We start from the raw sequence: 20,903 nt of genomic DNA on the forward strand, positions 1-20,903 counted from the left end.
TGGAAGTGTGAAGGAGAGAGATGGAGAGGAATAACAAAGTGCTGTCATTATTGAGTGGTATATCAGGAATGGTGTCATTTTTAAATACTTGCAAATATTCCTGAATATTCCTGATGAAAAGGCACCTTTTCATATGAGCTTATGGCGTCTATGCGATGTCAAGAATCAGCAAGCTCACTCTGTACATAGTGAGTTTGGGATTTCAGCTACAAACCTTTTAAGATGCAAAGGTGTGTGGAAGAGATAAGAGTGCGACAAAATTATTATATTTAAGAGCCCCATAGTGTATGCACAAACTTATTTTCCTCACAAAGTACCCCATTTTAAGTCACTTTACTACCTGTATGAAGATTTATAACTCTCAATAGCCTGTCAGTCCATGTAAAAAGCCAGTTCATTCAAATTCAGAGGTTGGCAGTGTGACTGCAGATAAGGAAGGTTTTCTTTGGTGGATGATGGAGATCAATTTGGCTCTCTAAAGCTAAAATATTAACTGCTTTACAAGATGTCTAATGCTTGAAACTTGGAGAATATTGTCAAATAGCAAAATTCTATATTGAACCACAAAAAATAAATAATTGGTCTCACTATCAAACAGTCATGAAATAATAAAACAATAATATTAGCTGCAAGAGACACAATCAAGGGGGCCTAGAAATTCGGCAACCATATAATAATAATATGCCATTTAGCAGATGCTTTCATCCAAAGCGACTTACAGTCATGTGTGCATCTATTTTTACGTATGGGTGGTCCCAGGGATCGAACCCACTACCCTGGCGTTACAAGCGCCATGCTCTACCAATTGAGCTACAGTCAGTTATCACTGGACCCAATGCTGCTAATAAAAATAAAAGGGAGGGCACAAATATAATGTAAAGAATTAAGTTTATTCACAAATAAATCAGATGGTATAATTGAATTGAAAAACATAATTATCAAAAACTCAAATGTATAGGCTCAGACAAATAAAAATGCAAAATAAAGTATCTGTTTTCTGTAGCTACACTTTGTGGTGTGATATGTGAATGCTTGTGAATGCTTCCATACAGCCGTAACACAGTAGTTAGTGTAAAGCATAGCACAGAGAAAGTTTGATCAACCTTTACTTGGCAATACTTCCTCAATTCCTGACTTGGAAGACAGCATGTCTTCTAAACTTCCATGTCTAGTTGCAGGGGGTTCGTTTGAATTTAGAAAATTAAATAAAGGTTTTGCTCCATGAAGTAATCCGACAATGTTTACCCCTGTCCCTAACACAACTCAAACCAGGAAGGAAAACTGGGATCCTTGGGATGTCCAAATCTGACGTCACCCCATTGAAGTTGAAATTTAAAACGATTAAGGTAAGTGTTAAGGTTAGGGTTAGGGAAGGGTTATTATAGTTAAGGTTAGGGTAAGTGTAGGGGTTAAGATTAGGATTTAGGATAGGGACGTCCCAAGGATCCGGTGTGTCTAGGGGGTGACCGGGGTGGAGCCCAGAGACTATACACACTCAAGGAACCATGGAACCTTGTGGGTAACAACTATAGGAAGGGGGCGGCAGATAGCCTAGTGGTTAAGAGCGTTGGGCCAGTAACCAAAAGGTCGCTGGTTCAGATCCTCGAGCCGACTAGATGAAACATTTGTCAATGTGCCATTGAGCAAGGCACTTAACCCCAATTGCTCCTGTAAGTCGCTCTGGATAAGAGCATCTGCTAAAATATAAAGAAATATGTGGTCAAACAGCTCCATATTTTTATTTTATTTAACTAGGCAAGTCAGTTAAGAACAAATTCTTATTTACAATGACGGCCTACACCGGCCAAACCCGGACGACGCTGTGCCAATTGTGCGCCGTCCTATGGGACTACCAATCACAGCCGGTTGTGATACAGCCTGGAATCGAACCAGGGGGTCTGTAGTGACGCCTCAAGCACTGAGATGCAGTGCCTTAGACCGCTGCGCCACTCTTACACCACTCTTACACTTACGATGTGTGTTAAGGTGACCTGTGTTACAAATAGGCTACTACTGTACATCCATAAGGTAGAATTGAACATGCTTTTCATCCAATCTGAGGCTATTCTGACATGTTGTCTGACATATTAGACCTAGTGTGTAGATGATGTCAAATTTCATGCAAATTGGTTCAGTGGTTGATTCCATAGCCATTGATACAGGTGCTTCTTCACACAGGCAAGTAGATGTGAATCTACAGTACTGATGCTGGAGTGCCTTATCAGTGTACAGCTGCTGGAACATCCAGGAGGGTCAATATCTCCTATGGTTTTACTTGAAACTATATTTCGCTCTCAGACATTGTGATCAAGCTTTGTTGGAAACCATTTCATCCATTTCATCCTGTAGCGCTGCAATGCAGTGCAGATGATGTGTATGTTTTCTGTGTACAGAGATACAGTAGGCTCACTGAATTAAATGTTAATCTGAATTTATTTTTTTACAGTGTGGGGTAGATCTACTAAACCATTCTAGTACCGTAGGCATGTGCAGATACTGTACGAATTGTACTGCCACTGTATGTAGGCCTATGGATCATTGACATGCAGGAAACGGCAATATATATAAAGTAACAGTAGATGCTGCATTTGATCAGGTTAGATACTGGTTAAATGGTGATGATTCACTAATGAAACAACTAATGAAGCAACATCATCAGACCGTCTCTAAATAGAGAACAAGCTAATGATAATAATACAATCTAAATCAGCAGAAAATTGAATTCAAATATTTAACGAGCACCAAGATCAGATTGAACTAGTGATTTAGCCCTGTGACACTACAAGACTTCCCCAGAAAGTTTTAATGAGGGAACAATATAATGTAATGAGCCATTAACTCACAATTATGGGCTTCTCAACTAACTGCCAGCTCTTTTTTTAGCATGTTTCTCCCCTCCTGATTACAGTGCAGTGATTAATGGTGTGTTATACCGTGTGATGCCCCCAGTTCACAACACAAAGAACAAAAGGTCCTGGACCAGGGATCATCAACAAGATTCAGCTTGAGCGGATAATTTGTAGACTGCAAATTCACCGCAAGAAGCCCAAACAAGCCCCCTTTTGCCCTCAGAACATGGACTCTTCAAGGTGTCGAAAGTGTTCCACAGGGATGCTAGCCCATGTTGACTCCAACGCTTCCCACTGTTGTTTCAAGTTGGCTGGGTGTCCTTTGGGTGGTGGACCATTCTTGATACACACAGGAAACTGTTGAGCGTGAAAAACCCAGCAGCGTTGCAGTTCGTGACACAAACCAGTGTGCCTGGCACCTACTACCACCATACCCCGTTCAAAGGCACTTAAATCTTTTGCCTTGCCAATTCACCCTCTGAATGGCACACATACACAATCCATATCTCAATTGTCTCAAGGCTTAAAAATCCTTCTTTAACCTGTCTCCTCCCCTTCATCTACACTGATTGAAAGAGATTTAACAAGTGACATCAATAAGGGATAATAGCTTTCACCTGGATTCACCTGGTCAGTGTCAGGGAAAATGTTTTGTATACTCTCTATTATAGTCCCGTGTAGCTCAGTTGGTAGAGCATGGCGTTTGCAACGCCAGGGTTGTGGGTTTCCCCCGGGGGACCAGTATGAAAAAAAAAGATGTATGCACTCACTAACTGTAAGTCGCTCTGGATAAGAGCGTCTGCTAAATGACTAAAAATGTTTTTTAAAAATAATAATGTGTGGGAATACTTTCTCTATTATGTGTGGGAATACTTTGGAACAGATTTTCTAAATTAAAATCACTTGAATTTGCTGGTGTTTTTACAGTCCATTATGTCCAACAATAAAAATTAATAATCAGTAGCCAGTTGGGGAACCCTGTCCTAGACATTTGATGCATATGGAAATGTTGTTTCTTTAGTTTGAAGAGTAAAAACTCTTTCACACACAGAAAAGATCCGAAAGAAAGGAAAAGAGGGAAACAGAGAGATAAAATCTAAAACACCGCCATTTGAGGCCCAGTTGGTTTCAGACCTAAAATTGCATCATGTCTCAGAACCTTTTGTCTTTCTTTTAAAAACCATAAAAATGCCTCAGGATGTTTCCTGTGTTTGGTATCGAGTGAAAATGGGCTGGGGTTTCTCCGACAGCGCCTTGCCTGGAAAGGTCAGCTCTGTGGGGGAAATGAAAGTGAGAACAAATGTGGCATTTATTATGATCAATACCCCACTCTGGGCCAACAGGAAGAGTCTCACAGCACAGCAGGCCATGTGAAAAGAAGACCATTGAGACACTGTGTATATGTACTCAACACCAAACACACATTCATGTACTGGTACTCACCTGTGGGGAAATCAGAGGAGGGTAAATAGTAGAAAAGGTGAAGAAAAAGTTTTACTCCAATGTAGTAATGAGGTGGGATCCACTTGATACCTCCAATTTCAGATACTTCATCAGGCCTTTTGTGAAGATTCTAAAAGGCAATCTTAAAACAATTACCCTTCTTCAGTTCACTAATTTAATGACTCTATAAACTATAGAGATACACACAAGGGGAGAGTCTCTTTCTCTCTCTCCATCTCCCCAGACTATTTTCACTCTTAGGCTCATCATCCTATTCTCCCCAGACCAAGCAAAGCGCTGAGTAAAGGGAAAGAGAATCCAAACAATCCCTGGCATGTGGTTACAAAAGTTTTTAATTTATTGAGAGCACTGTTACTAAACAAAGTTTTATTTCCCCTCCTATTGAAACCCAAGTCACATCTTGGATTAGTATTTTTCTAAAAGCTATCTCTTGAGACAGATGTGAACACAAAGACATAAGGTAGCTTTTCTCTTGCATTTTTTGAAGGAAATTAAACAAAGTAGTGGCAGACCCAAAATAGTATTTTAAAAGACAATATAAATTGAATCTCACTATAAATGCACAACATGAATTGGAGTGAAAATAGATCAAACAAAACTGGCTGAACCAATAGTCAACTGAATGGAACACCATTTCAACATCATCAGGGTGTCTGAACATATAGTTCATATCATACAAATGTGGATATTATTTGTTTTTTAAAACAAATTGATTAAGGTACAAAAACCTTTTAAGTTGTGTGACACTCCCTTTTATTGTGCTATGCCAAAGATGATGACAAATAGGGAGAAAATGTATAGAATACAATTACTCTCTTGAGTCATACAGCAACATATTGGGTGATGGATAGTAACAGATACAATGGATGGCTGCTCAATGGACTATGAGATGCTTTCCCTTACAGTAGAATACCATGTTACAGTACATACAGTATAAGATACAGTGTGTATTTTGAGTCCATTTTAAGTGTTCTTGTGCTTAGGAATAAGGGAATCTTTAGAACAAATCCATTCAAACTCACCTTGGATGTACTGTGGATCCAAAAAGTTGCAGCTGTGTAAAATTGTATTTTATCATATGCCTTATTTCAAAATCACCATCCACAAATCCATTTAGTAGGTTTAAAAGACTGAAATATCAGTGGATTTATAGAGTTAAATCAAATGGCTCACCCTAATTTGTGGGCTAATTCTGCCATCCTCTCATTTCCAACTCTAAAGCCACTATATTAATCATCTCATTAATGTCAAAGATGTTAAACCACTAGATGTTGTACTGCCATCTACTTACCAGCTAATTGGTAGTGGAACATTTCCATCTCTTTATCAATGGCTTATACTTCAACCCTGACGTATTAATGGCAACATGCATCATGAAATAGAACAGATTATAATTGCTACCTGCTATCTGTACTCTATTTAATCCTTTCACCTTAGTTTGAAATCTAGTTGGAGTCTTGTCATACGTCACTGTACTTAAAGGACATCACTGTGGTATCAAATGACAGGTCAATAGATTGCCTACAAACAGGTGGTTTAAGACACGTATGAACAACATAGAGAAAATGGTTGGGAAATATGTCATGGCTGCACAAAAACTTCTCTCTAAATAGTCATTTCAAAATGTTACATATTTTTTTTCTCCATGTCAGATGATGAGCAAATTAGAGAGGAAATCTGTAAGTAGGAGGCATTCTATTTCAATGGAGTGACATTAACAGAATGACAAAATAAATCATCCAGTCCTGTAATGTGTCCTTCCAGTGCAAACATACAAAACTTTTATTCAGCATACTGTATGCATCTATAGATAGTGTACTAAGTGGGTGTGAGTCTAATGTTTGGAATTGGAAATGCTTGTGTCTCAAGGAACAAAACCACTGTTCATTATAAGGCAGACGACATAGCTGTTCATGACTGTTATTGACATATCAAAGCAGACAGGACAAACTGAATTGGCATAGTGCAATAAGTGTCACTATTCTTGGGTTGGGGAAGAGCTTCTCTTTTTAGATACACCAAAAATTATGCCTCCGATCAAAGTCCAAGACAGCCTCTTTATTGCAGCAGAAGAGATCCAAATAAATCTCTTTCGACAAGTGATTCTGTTTGTTCTTTCTACGTTCAGGAGTCCAGCATGAGCAGTCAGTGAATCCTTTTGGCAGTAGTTCAGTGGCGGGTGAGCGAAATGCCGCAGTGCAACACTTTTCCCCCCTTCTCTTCCTCTCTTTTCCTTTCCTCATTTTTGTGGGGTCTGGGGAAGGGCTGCCCGATCACATGCCTGTGGTGCTCAGGCCCATGCCTGCGGCCTGGCTCATGCAGGGGAGAGTCTGTGCAGCTTTGGGGAAGTCATGGGCGACCACCCGTCCGTTCTCTCCCCCACTCCCTGTCCTGGTCATCCTGCTCAGGGTGGAGCTCAGCATGGCCGCATCAATGATTTGCTGCATGGGAGAGTTTCATTACACTACTGTGTTACATAACAACAACACAGAGAAACACATGATAGTTACGCATGAACTCTGCTGATCTCTACTAAGGTAATCTATTGAAATATTGAACTCTACTGAGTTAATCTACTGAAGCCAACTGGGTTAATTTTACTTTACTGAGTTCAATTTAGGATGGACATATCCCTCGGTAATGCGTTAAAAAAAACGAATTACTTGAAACAGCCACTAAGTCATCATTATTGGTTCAGTGACTTTGTATAAAGCAGGGATTTGCAAACAGACAATCCTGACTTCTGTACTATGAGTCACTCAGTTGCTTTATTCCATCATAAACTCTTGTGAAAGATCAGAGAATGAACTCATTCTCTCTGCTTATTTCTCTCTGTTTATTTCACACAGTGGAGAGCCATGTGCAATAATTGTACCATACAAAATATGAGGCCGAACCCATAACAATAACGCAAGCAGAACCGTGCGGCACTAGCTCCCAGCCTACTCTCTTTTGCATTAGTTTAACATAATGAAACCCTGTAGGCTTGAAACTGGAGCTAATGATCTGGATGTGGGCTTGTACATCCTCGGTGTATAAATGATTTAAATCCAGCACACTTCAATGGATTCCGAGGATTATGCTCTTCGGCTGATGCAGACTAATTGGTATATTCGCAGCAGCGATTTGTGGCTGTGATACTTTAAACACAGCAGTTATGTGATTCTGCTGTCTACTCGACATGACAAGTAAACATTTTCAACAGAATGGCTGTTTATGCTGGAGAGTTGAACATGTACTGTAAAGCAGGCATGTATCATATACACATTAAAATATAATAATGTCATTAAATCACTTTTGTTGCTCATATGCAAAGAAAGACCCTGGTTTCATGTCTTCTTAACTGATGTAATAAACAACACATCTGTTGTAATTACTTAATCTTACTGTCTGCTGCATTTGGATGTTCGTTTTTTTATTTTATAAATGCATTCAAAACCAAAACGTGCACCCCTTGGAGTCCAGAGGACCGCGTTTGGGAAACGCTGCACTAATTGTAAGTAGCTCTGGATAAGAGGCTCTGCTAAATGACTACAATGTAAAAATTTGAATAAATACAAATATTAAGCATTAAGTCCATGAGGTTAATGAGAAGTTGCTCATCAAAGTTATATACAAGTCTGAACTAATTCTCTGCTAAGATGAAAAGACAGCCACATCTTTGATCTAAATAGGAGCTTCTACTGTAGCATGATCAAATGCATCTGCCAGTTAATATGTGATTATTTTCAAGGGTCATCAGAGATGGCGATTACAAACATAACACAAACGTCTCTATTTCCAGAAGATACAGTACAACACAGGAGAGAATAAGTATTGTACAACTAAGAAGTGGTGTGACATATTCTCCACCTACACACAAACTCTTCAGCACAATTACTCAAATCATAGTCATCTAGTAGCTGTAGCACTGCATGGAACCCTTCATTAAAACAGCTCTATGCCTGACAAAGTGCTTTATTCTTCATTCCTGTAGTTCAGGGAGATGTACAGTATCTCTGTATGAGTCATAGTGGCGGCATGAGTAGATAATGATCGGTGCCAGGTTAGAGTCATGGATATTGGCTCTTATTACATTACAGAGCCTTCGTCATTGCATAAAGGTTATGGCAAGCGCTGCCTGTAGTCCTGCACTTAGCTTACCTTCATCCTCCTGGACTCAATCCTGGACTTGTAACAGAACTCGACCAAGGCCACGAGCATAGCCAGCCCCAGCCCTCCAATTAAGATGTAGAACACCCCAGCCACATTGCTGAGGCTCAGAGCACTGGTCTTGTCCTACAGGCACAGAGACACAGGGTGAGATGCACCAAATCATGCCCAAGAAAAACACTACAGCACACCATAGTACACTAATATAAAGGTAGGATAACCATATAACTGTTCTCTAAGGCTACTACACTGTCATGGTGACCTTATAAGGCATATACCCTTAAGTGTGCCTTCATTAATCAACAGGTTATTGTTTATCACCTATAAAGGTGCTGGCATGTCTTTGTAATTTAACTGACTACTATCAACAACAAACTTGATACAGTATATTTCTAAGGGCTGACAGAAACATGCAGAGTCATGCACATCTAACAAGCTTGGGGTGAACATGTCCTCAGAAAGTAGAGGATTAATGTGCATTTATGGTATACTGTATCTTTTATATGACATAATGTCCAGTCAATCAAAATAACATTTGCATTAAAAACCATTAATTCCATTCTATATCTCCTCGCTTATTTATTTATATTTTACTTAACCAGGAAGTTCCAGAATTATATGTAGCTGGTGTTGTGTATTCTAAATAATTCCAAGACTTGTTCTAATAGAGTGGAACCATGCAAGAGGAAAAAAGGTCAACTTTGTTTTAGGTTTACTTCATAGGTAGGGGTATCTCTATAAAATATCATTACATTTTCAAATAAATGCACTAAATAAGGGAGGGCAATTTGTTCGACAAGCCATGGTAGTCATTACATCACAAGAGGGTTTGTGCACATCCGTGACATGCATTGTCTGGGTTTGGTGGCCGACAGGCCGTGTCTTGGATCTCATCCAATAGCATGCACACTGTCTAAATAAAAGACAGAGACGAGGAAAACAGCACTAGAGGGGCCGATTCTGGGAGAGAAGATCCAGATATGGAGGAGGTCTTGTATCAAGGGCTTTCTCTCCGCACCGTCATTTACACTTGTGTCTCTTTATTTTATTTTGAAAGTTAAGATCACAAATCAATCAAAATTCTATTCATTCAGCAAACTGTGAATACTTTGTCTGTTGATGACTCAAGAATATCCCAGACATTGGAAAATATGGTATTGGCGCTGACAGCAATTTTATGGTTTTTAGCTTTGTTTTTCATATACTATTCAACGTCTATTGCTATCATTGCAATTGGCTGCATCAGCATTAGCTACTCAGATTTCGGAGAAGAGAATCCAACCCTAGGTATACATTTTGGTTTGATGAAACAAGCATTTACCAAGATCTAATTACAGGCCGTTGACTTATCCATAGGATGCGAGGACACAGCAATTAACACTAATCACTAAGGTGTCTGAGTTCCAGAGCTGACATGAATCGCTGTTATAAGGACACCAGTTTGGGTAAATGGCAGATTGGAGACAAAGAGAAAAGGTGCTGAGTGCTAGGGAGCGACCTTACAGAAGTGCTAATGCTCAATCTTGGTGTTAAGTATAGGACCAACACATGGACTGACCTTTCTTCCGGAGTCCTTGCTTCCACACTCTCCCTTATCGTACCACCATTTGTTCTTTAGTTTGTCTAAGACGGCTTGCTCATTGAGTTTCAACACCGCTAGGTTTACGGGGATTCTTCAACCAGGGAAATAACATAAATAACATTACCCATGTTATCTTATGTTATTCAGCACATAGTAAACATACACCCATGATTATGAATAGATATCTAGATAGATAAACAAAAAAACACAATCACAACTTGAAACTGTCACTGCCAAAGTGATATGCATTAATACTCCATCTAGCTTTGTGTCCTTTCTCCCTACTGCAAGATGTGTATTACTATATCACTTTGGGTAACCGGCAAAATGTAAACACTCAGATATGCAAACCTGTCAATTATTGTTGCTCTATAAAGGCAGTACTTGAGAAAACATACATAAAACTGTGTTATTTCGGGGAATTGCTAATACAACTACTTTGAAAGTAAACTGCAAGTTTTTGAAGAATTTATAATACAATATAGTTCTACGGTTACACAAACTAACGTCACCAAGGACGAAGGGGGATTTGTGGTATTGCAGCCAGTGTGTTTTTGAAGGTACGTTGCCGGTTACCCCCATCGTCGTGGTTACCCGCTAGGTTTCTCATACTGGGGCTGACCTTGGAATCACCTCCCCCGCTGCCGCATTCGCCCTTGTCGTACCACCATTTGTTTTTCAATTTGTCCAACAGGCCCTGCTCGTTCAGTTTTAACACTGCCAAGTTTACTGGGTTTCTTGAAATGATAATAGAATAATACTGGTCAGCATTTATGGAGATGTGATACGTGGTGTGTGGCAGAGGTAGTTCAGAAATAAAGTCTAAAGAGTAAAAAGTAGGTATTGTCATCAGAACAATGAAAAATGTATTTAAAAAAATAAGTAACTAATAATGTGGCTGACACTGTACAATTAAGACAAACATTTGTTTCTAGTATGTAAAAATAATGTAATATGGCTAAACCATGACAGATTTTACCAAGCAAGACAAGGGTTATAGGTAGGAGAACTATAAATGTCAGTAATGTCTTAGATTTTGGTGTGTGATCATATCGTTCTATGAACATTTCCTGAAATAAGTAGTTCCCTGGATAAGGAAAAGGCATAAATAGCCAACTTGTTGATTCACTTTGTAATATTCAGTTTTCGTCAGTCATCATCATTCATTGTGTTATTGTTGTGATCAAGGAACACCATCCAAAGCATTACCGATATTGTCCATTGTGGTCCATTCCCTTGCCTTCACCCATTGCTATTGCTGGTCCACTGTGGACAACCCTCTCATTACTAACATGGCAGAAGGTGCTGCTGAAAAGAAGACTAATGGACATATAGCAGCATGAACCTCAACAAGCTAGAGTCTTTCTCAGTAAAACCCCTGAATTCTTTCTTATCCAGAGAGAATTGGAAAGAAAGAGTCTGCCTTATGGATGAGTAAAAGAAATCCACATCCTGTATTAGGATTAGTAGCATTTATCTTTGAGAGCGTCAGTTTTCTTGTGATGCAACTGACAAAATAAAGTGATGTGAGTGATGATGATGTGGGGAAAAACAGGAAGGAAGAACATTACATTTTCAACAGGTAAGGCAAGATAAGGCAAGGGTGGGATGGAATGGTGGGCCACATCAGAAGCATAGCAATGAATGACTCTTGGTCCATTTGTGTTTCATGGATATTATGGAGAACTGATTACAGTTTACAACTTTATGATGGTGGATAATGGTGTTGTCTGAATCTGACAGAGCAACATTGATCGTATTTAGAACTGATGGTTAAGAGATTTTCCAAATGATCAAAACCAAAGCTCATATAGAATAGTATGCATCTGATGTGGCAAAGTTCTTACAGTTCATACAGTAGTTATTTCAACAGCATTTTCTACTTCCAACATACACAAACTATCATTAAAGTGCAAATATAGTACACTGCGGCATGGTGATTATTGATTGGTTAAAGCTAGTTTTAGATGGTTCGTTTTCAAGAGCAACATTTTTACAACTTTAAGAATATAGAATAGGAAAATATAAATCCTATATACGTAAATCCAAATAAAGATCAATTGACATAATTGGCTCGGAACTTGATAGCGAATTTGAATTCACAGCCACAGTGTGATACAAAACAGTTAATCTCAGAGCATGTATGAGGCAATCCCGCCCAGCCTGTACCAGCCATCACATCAGTGAGTGTAAGTATGAAAGCCTTTGTGAACACCACTCTCTTCGGTCACCTTGATAAAGATATTACATGTGTATCAAACATATGTGATGCAGGTAATGTGGAATTGGTAGACTATAAACTAGGTAAACGACATGAGTGATCGATCAAAAAGGCTGCTAGGTGTGGATGCCAAAGCCTATGTGCTTTGTGAATGGGCCTGTTAATATGAGGAAAATAAAATCTGATTGAACACAGATGCATGAAAAGTGGTGAAACTCATGAGTTCCTAAATTTGAACAGCAAAATCTTGCAAAACATAAATAAAACTGGGTTACAGTGCCTTTGCCCTGAAATAACTAGGCAAATATTGGGTCATAATTGGTTTTTGGTACTAAAATAAAATGGTAATTCAATCATGAGAGATGGTACAAGGAAAGGTAACAACTAAAATGTAGGGTTCTATTTCTAGGGCTCTTTCTTGCGAAAATGCCGATTTGATATTTACTACCAAAGTGCACATCTCTTGTAGTGTCTCCATTGTCTACTGTTTTTCCAAATGAAGCAGTGAAACAGCACCACAGAGCGCAAAGATAAAAAGCTGCAGGTAATAACATCAGGGCTTAATTTAAAGTTCATTTTAATTAGCTTTCATGTACTATCTGTCAAGACTGAATTTATATTTTCATAACCGTTATCGTCCCCCGTTTGCTTAGTTATTTAATGGAGAAAGACATTGCAAAATGATATTGTATGAATAAGTAAGGGACTGAACAGTCATGCTTCCAACATACAGTTGAAGTCGGAAGTTTACATACACTTAGGTCGGAATCATTAAAACTCGTTTTTTCAACCACTCCACAAATTTCTTGTTAACAAACTATAGTTTTGGCAAGTCGGTTAGGACATCTACTTTGTGCATGACACAAGTAATTTTTCCAACAATTGTTTAGAGACAGATTATTTCACTTATAATTCACTGTATCACAATTCCAGTGGGTCAGAAGTTTACATACACTAAGTTGACTGTGCCTTTAAACAGCTTGGAAAATTCAAGAAAATGAAGTCATGGCTTTAGAAGCTTCTGATAGGCTAATTGACAACATTTGGATGTATTTCAAGGCCTACCTTCACACTCAGTGCCTCTTTGCTTGACATCATGGAAAAATCAAAAGAAATCAGCCAAGACCTCAGAAAAAAATTGTAGGTCTCCACAAGTCTGGTTCATCCTTGGGAGCAATTTCCAAATGCCTGAAGATACCACATTCATCTGTACAAACAATAGTACGCAAGTATAAACACCATGGGACCCCGCAGCCGTCATACCTCTCAGGAAGGAGACGCGTTCTGTCTCCTAGAGATGAACGTACTTTGGTGCGAAAAGTGCAAATCAATCCCAGAACAACAGCAAAGGACCTTGTGAAGATGCTGGAGGAAACAGGTACAAAATTATCTATATCCACAGTAAAACGAGTCCTATATCGACATAACCTGAAAGGCCGCTCAGCAAGGAAGAAGTCACTGCTCCAAAACCGCCATAAAAAAGCCAGACTACGGTTTGCAACTGCACATGGGGACAAAGATCGTACTTTTTGGAGAAATGTCTTCTGGTCTGATGAAACTAAAATAGAACTGTTTGGCCATAATGACCATCGTTATGTTTGGAGGAAAAAGGAGGAAACTTGCAAGCCGAAGAACACCATCCCAAACGTGAAGCACAGGGGTGGCAGCATCATGCTGTGGGGGTGCTTTGCTGCAGGAGGGACTGGTGCACTTCACAAAATAGATGGCATCATGAGGAAGGAAAATGATGTGGATATATTGAAGCAACATCTCAAGACATCAGTCAGGAAGTTAAAGCTTGGTAGCAAATGGGTCTTCCAAATGGACAATGACCCCAAGCATACTTCCAAAGTTGTGGCAAAATGGCTTAAGGACAACAAAGTCAAGGTATTGGAGTGGCCATCACAAAGCCATGACCTCAATCCTATAGAACATTTGTGGGCAGAACTGAAAAAGCGTGTGCGAGCAAGGAGGCCTGCAAACCTGACTCAGTTACACCAGCTCTGTCAGGAGGAATGGGCCAAAATTCACCCAACTTATTATGGGAAGCTTGTGGAAGACTACCTGAAACGTTTGACACAAGTTAACCAATTTAAAGGCAATGCTACCAAATACTAATTGAGTGTATGTAAACTTATGACCCACTGGGAATGTGATGAAATAAATAAAAGCTGAAATAAATCATTCTCTCTACTATTATTCTGACATTTCACATTCTTAAAATAAAGTGGTGATCCTAACTGACCTAAGACAGGGAATTTTTACTAGGAATAAATGTCAGTAATTGTGAAAAACGGAGTTTAAATGTATTTGGCTAAGGTGTATGTAAAGTTCTGACTTCAACTGTAAGTACGTGTTGATGATACTTTATTAACTGAGTTGAGACAGAAGGGACACAAGCATTCTAGACTTCTGGTGAGAGTGGTTACAAACCATAAGTACAGTATAGTTATGTATGGCTGAATGAGATCTCACTATAACATTACAATATGTAACTATTACGCATTATTACTGAAACAGACAAAATGTGCATAATTTGCCCATAGATTGAGACATTAATATAACATTTAACTAAATGTATTAAAGCAAATATATCTTCAGTCATTATTATCTACTTTATAATTACATCTGAAAAATAATTGATCATTTATGTAAGCACACTCACCTCATTGTGTCTTTGGCATTCACATGTAAAACACAACATGTGGTAGATCGTCATGGTGATGTGACCAGCCTGTAATTACCTTAGTGCTGATCCCTTGGGAGTGGCGATGCCGTATCCTTTAGAGTCCAGGTTTCCGCCCACCTTCATAGTGTCACATGGTTTCCTCTGCTCGATGTACTCGTTCATGGTGGACTCCAGCAGGTAAGCATACCTCCCTTTGGACTTCCTGACCCGTACCACACCCTCGTCTGTGGTCTTCACAAACACTGACGGGTCGGCAGACTTCATGTAGGACCACATCTTCTCAAACACGGCAATCTTCGATCTCTGAGGTGCAAAAACAATAATGACTTGAGTGAACTATATAGGCTACAGATGTGCTCTTTGAGAATGTAGCCATCTCATCAGAAACTATAGAGCCACTTCATGACTGTATACTTTTTCAGAGTGATAACATCTAGAGCAGCAGCTCACCCTGAAGAACTCTTTGGTGGAGCCTCCGTCTAAGGTACCATAGGCGATCTCCGTCTGCTTGGCCAGGTCCTCAGCACTCTCTATAGGCGACACCATCCTCTCTACTGTGAGGAAGGCAGCCAGGTTAGCCGTGTAGGAGGAGATGATGATGAGGGTGAAGAACCACCACACGCCCCCCACGATGCGACCAGAGAGGGACCTAGAGAGAAGAGAGAGAGGAGTCTCCAATTATCCAAACATTGCCAGTCTACGATAGACTCAAACGAAAGGGGGAGTCTATCGTAGGGGAGTGACAAATCCATGTTTCAAGAGTAACACTAATCGTTTCTTGGCACACAATGACACTGCATTGCATTCTGTTGACACTACAGATAACCACTCAATCACTTGGATAATCACAGTTTCTCACAATGCCACGGGTACAGTGAGATGTGTAACATACACAATATGAGAAAAAGATAAGCAATTAAAATATTCATGATCAATCATAGCGATAATTGTACCTTCAAAAGACCTGGCGACTCATTTATCAACTGTGCGTACATTTCTCACTAAATTCTAGGCTTTGCGTGCACAACAAATTATTGGGGTTTATCAAACTGTCACATGCAAAATATACGGATGTTTTCATTGATAAATCAGAGCCATACTACATTTGTGCACTCTTGAACGAGCGCTACAACCCCATCTGGAAAATGCCCTCCATTCACCTTTTATGGTAACAAAAACCCTCATTTGCTGTATGATTTGGAAATGTTGGAACTGGGCCATGTCAGTTTCTAAAAGAAAGTGCAATGGCTAATCTTTTGCAATGACTTTTTCAGACTGAAAAGTGCCAAACACTGGCCGCGCATTCTGCAAGATCGATTGTAAAGCTAACTGCCTTTTATGCTCGCTTCGAGGTAAGCAACACTGAAGCATGCATGAGAGCACCAGCTGTTCCGGACGACTCTGTAATCACGCTCACAGTAGCCGATGTGACCAAGACCTTTAAACAGGTCAACATTCAGGCTGCGGGGCCAGACGGATTACTTGGATGTGTACTCAGAGCATGCGCAGACACAACTGGCAAGTGTCTTTACTGACATTTTCAACCTCTCCCTGACCGAGTCTGTAATACCTACATGTTTCAAGCAGACCACCATAGACCCTGTGCCCTAGAAAGCGAAGGTAACCTGCCTAAATGACTACCGCCCTGTAGCACTCACGTCGGTAGCCATGAAGTGCTTTGAAAGACTGGTCATGGCTCACATCAACACCATCATCACGGAAACCCTAGACCCACTCCAATTTGCATACCGCCCCAACAGATCCACAGATGACGCAATCTCAATCGCACTCCACACTGCCCTTTCCCACCTGGACAACAGGAACACCTATGTGATAATGCTGTTCATTGACTACAGGTCAGCGTTCAACACCATAGTGCCCACAAAGCTCATCACTAAGCTAAGGACCCTGGGACTAAACACCTCCCTTTACAACTGGATCCTGGACTTCCTGACGGGTCCCCAGATCCTCAAAAAGTTATACAGCTGCACCATCGTGACCGGTTGCATCACCGCCTGGTATGGCAACTGCTCGGCATCCGACCGTAAGGCGCTACAGAGGGTAGTGCATATAGCCCAGTATATCACTGGGGCCAAGCTTCCTGCCATCTAGGACCTATATACTAGCCGGTGTCAGAGGAAGGCCCAAAGACTGTCACAAACTCCAGTCACCCAAGTCATAGACTGTTAGCTCACCTACCGCACGGCAAGCGGTACCGGAGCGCCAAGTCTAGGTCCAAAAGGCTCCTTAACAGCTTCTACCCCCAAGCCATAAGACTGATGAACAATTAATCAAATGGCCACCCGGACTATTGACCCCCCCCCCCCCCCACTGCTGCTACTCACTGTTTATTATCTATGCATAGTCACTTTACCCCTACCTACATGTACAAATTACCTCGACTAACCTGTACCCCCGCACATTGACTCAGTACCGGTACCCCCTGTATATATCCTCGTTATTGTTATTTTATTGTGTTACTTTTATTTTATTTTTTACTTTACTTTATTTAGTAAATATTTTCTTAACTCTATTTCTTGAACTGCATTGTTGGTTAAGGGCTTGTAAGTAAGCATTTCACGGTAAGGTCTACACCTCTTGTATTCGGCGCATGTGACAAATACAATTTGATTTGATTTGATATTCAAACAATTTCAAAGTAAATGCTGCCTACAGCCCACACTTCTATGCAAAGGACAAACTGTTGCTCAATATTTTGTTTATCAACACATGATTGTGTTTCTATCTCCTGCCTTGGTATAGGCTCTGAGATTAAATAGGCTATGATGTTGCGCTCCTATCGCACAGCAATACTGTAGCCTACCCATACTGTCAAATATTTTAAATAGGCTACTGATCTATTTACCTTTGAGCATGGTTGGCTATCAAATGAGCAATGGATAAATGGTAGCCTAATAGTTGTTGTGTAGCGGGAATAAACCAGTCCTGTCAGAAAAGGAGAGACATGCCCTGTAATATGATTATGATTTAGGCCTGAATAATAAAAGTAAAATAAATATATTAGGTGACATGCTGCTATTTGATCTCCTTACCAATGGCAAATGCATCTGTTTTATCATTAGGCCTACATTTTAATGTTTTTATTAGCCTACCATTATTATAATTATTGTGCATCAAACAATGCTATTTCCCTTAAAATAACTATATTTGCTTGCAATACAGTTGATCAACCACTAGAAGTTGTGCATACTTTCCCATCAAGTTCAAAAGGGATCAATACCAACCTTTGCGGGAAAACTGGCACACGCAAGGTTTAGTCTTTTTTGTGCGCACAAACCTTTGATAAATGAGGCCCCTGACCCCATTCTAGGCCTGAATCTGTGAGCGTTCTACGTTCTGCTACAAACGTATTCTAAACCACAGCAGGGACAGAGATAGCTGCTGCAGCATGTCTGCTCCAATGATCACAGCGTCGCTGTGAAACAGTGATCACATTTATGAAAACAGAAACACGTATTGTTGGATTGTCCTTTGTAGGCTGCACCCATCCAATTAGTATGCATTCTATGAAACAATCTTCTCAATTTCAGGCAGATCAGGTGTAAATAAACATGAAAGTTGTGTGGGCTGAGGGGAAGATGGGGAAAGCTGATAGATCTGTAGCAAATAGCGTTCAGCATTAAAGGAGCACTGAGTGTAAATGCAGGTTTCTCGAAGATGACACTCCTCTCTTGGAAGCAGCAAAGCAGCTAACTAAAGCAGAGTAATTGTGTGAAAATAAAAATAACAAGGTGTTGTTCTCTGTTGTTTTATGCAAAGCAGAGGATTAGCTGGCTCCAGTATTTGGATTCACCCTGCATATTTGGGGAGAAGAACATCATCACCCACAGACCTGTTTCCAAATCCAGAAATCATGGCAACCGTTACTCTGGAAGATTCGCTGAACAAAAGCTCATTTTATTGCCCTGAATCCCTGCTGCACAATGCAGCTCACACACTAAAAGAGAATTTAAAGACAGCGACAACAGAGGGAGCCCAGGAATAGGGGTGTGTGTGGGGTGGGGGGGGGGGCATGTGAGAATGCCACTGATAATACCAGCAAAGGAAAGCAAAAACAACTACATTTCCAGAAGAAAATGTGTGTGTTTGCTAGCTTGTCTTAAAGTATTAGTGGTTGTGAAATAAGTTATAGTAGTGGAAGTGACTGCAGTAGTAATGGTAGTGACTGGTTATAGTTGAAAAAGTAGGTAGATGTGAGAATTGATAGATTGATTAATTGATTGAATGATTCATAGGATATTATAGCCTGAACATGTGAAAGTTGGTTTGATGTCTCTCGCTTAAACTGTTCAAGAGTTGGTGGGTTATTTTATGCTAATGTTTGCAAATAGAAATAGTTAACGTTGTTTAAATGTTTGTAGATTAAATGGTTAAAGAGCAGTAGCATTTAACATGTCTACCACTGTGTTTTTATGGTTGGCATTGAACCCATTAAGTTACATGCTAATTTATGCTAATTAAAACAGTTTATAGTTTATAAAGATTTTAAGTTAGGATTGTTCTTAACGTTTTAAAGTTGGTCTTGTAATTGGCCAAGGAGCAGGACCATTTTGAATAGCTACCACTGTATTCCTATGGTTTTCATTCTAACCCATGTTATTTTATGCAAATCAAATGTGTTATTGTTATAGTTGAAAAAGTGTTAATAGTATAAAAATCTGAATGCAAGCAATATACGTAAGTTGGGTCAGTCTGAATATCTCAACGTTGGTTTGGTGTTGATAGCTTAAACGGTGAAAGAGGAGATAGGTCTAGAATTTTATTTTATTTTTACCATTCAAGTCTGTCGCCCTTTTTTGCCATTGCAATCCATTGGGAGCTAATTTAAATATTGTTGTAGTATATAGCGTATACGGTTACAGAGTTATGAGTTTTGCTCTAATATGAAAATGTATGCAAATGTTAATTTATTAATGTATGGAGAAATTAAATAATCTATTAATCTATTCAGTGTTTCCTTCATCCTGAAGTTGGTTTAGAGTTTCTATCTTTAATGGTTAGAAAGCAGTGGCACTGTGAAAATCTACCTCTTATTGTCACCATTGACTCTAATGTAAATATTGCAAGTTTTAAATACTTATAGTAAAAAGTATCAAAAGTATCAAAAAGCCTTTGATATGAAATCTAAGTAGAGTCGTTCTGAACATCTTAAAGTTGGTTTGGTGTAGATAGCTTAAATGGTGAAAGACGAGATGCGTATCCATTTTTAAATGTTTTACCATTCAAGTCTATGGCTATTGACTTGCATTGAGTTTTATGCAAATATGGTTGTAGTACAAAAAGCATAAATAGTTTCAAAAATATTTTCTTAAGCAACCTGAAGACGGCCTGTCAGCACATTCTAACGTTGATTTGGTGTTAATAGCTTAAGCGGTTTAAGCTCTAGATAGAGCGGAATAAAAATAATAATAATAATGTATGTAAGTAGGTAGGTAAGAAATCAAGAGTGTTCTTGCCTTCAGCAGGCACACTATAAAGCCATTTCTTCTGTTTCAACTTCAATTCATGACAGCTAAGGCACAAGAACTGGACACAGGGGAACGCTCCAGGTCCAGCCACTACAACAAGGTGGGAAAAACCTCAGCTTGGTCGTCCAGTTACACTTCCAGCATGTTAGCAGCAGGGAACACTTCTAAAATTGACATTTGTTTATTACAATTTTCATTAAAATGCAACTAACTGGTCAGCAGGGTTGATATTAATGTGGATAGCTACTGTATAACACTACCATCAATTCAATATAAGAGGTAATGAGGTACAATAATGATACACAAATCGCCAATGGCAACAGTAAAATGAAAATGACATATAATTTCCCAAGTGTATGCTACAGCAAACACATGCACACAGGCACCGACACACACACAGGCACCGACACACACACACACACACACTAAGTACTCCGTCACGGTGAACTTGTTAGGC

The 20,903-nt window shown here is 39.6% G+C and overlaps 1 protein-coding gene across 1 annotated transcript in view; it reads right to left on the reverse strand.

The window, feature by feature from the left end:
• Positions 1-6,586: 6,586 nt before the first annotated feature.
• The window catches only part of LOC311136242 (glutamate receptor 1-like), a gene marked incomplete at both ends in the record, with an annotated part of 108,270 nt that continues 93,953 nt past the window's right edge, over positions 6,587-20,903 (reverse strand). Inside the window, 5 exons of the mRNA XM_084170373.1 lie at positions 6,587-6,754; positions 8,457-8,591; positions 10,670-10,784; positions 15,013-15,260; positions 15,408-15,606. Of these exons, the coding sequence (XP_084026499.1) occupies positions 6,587-6,754; positions 8,457-8,591; positions 10,670-10,784; positions 15,013-15,260; positions 15,408-15,606 (865 nt within the window). The remainder of the gene's footprint in view (positions 6,755-8,456; positions 8,592-10,669; positions 10,785-15,012; positions 15,261-15,407; positions 15,607-20,903) is intronic.

Source organism: Coregonus lavaretus (assembly GCF_964263955.1).
Source record: "Coregonus lavaretus genome assembly, chromosome: 10".
Classification (NCBI taxonomy): domain Eukaryota; kingdom Metazoa; phylum Chordata; class Actinopteri; order Salmoniformes; family Salmonidae; genus Coregonus; species Coregonus lavaretus.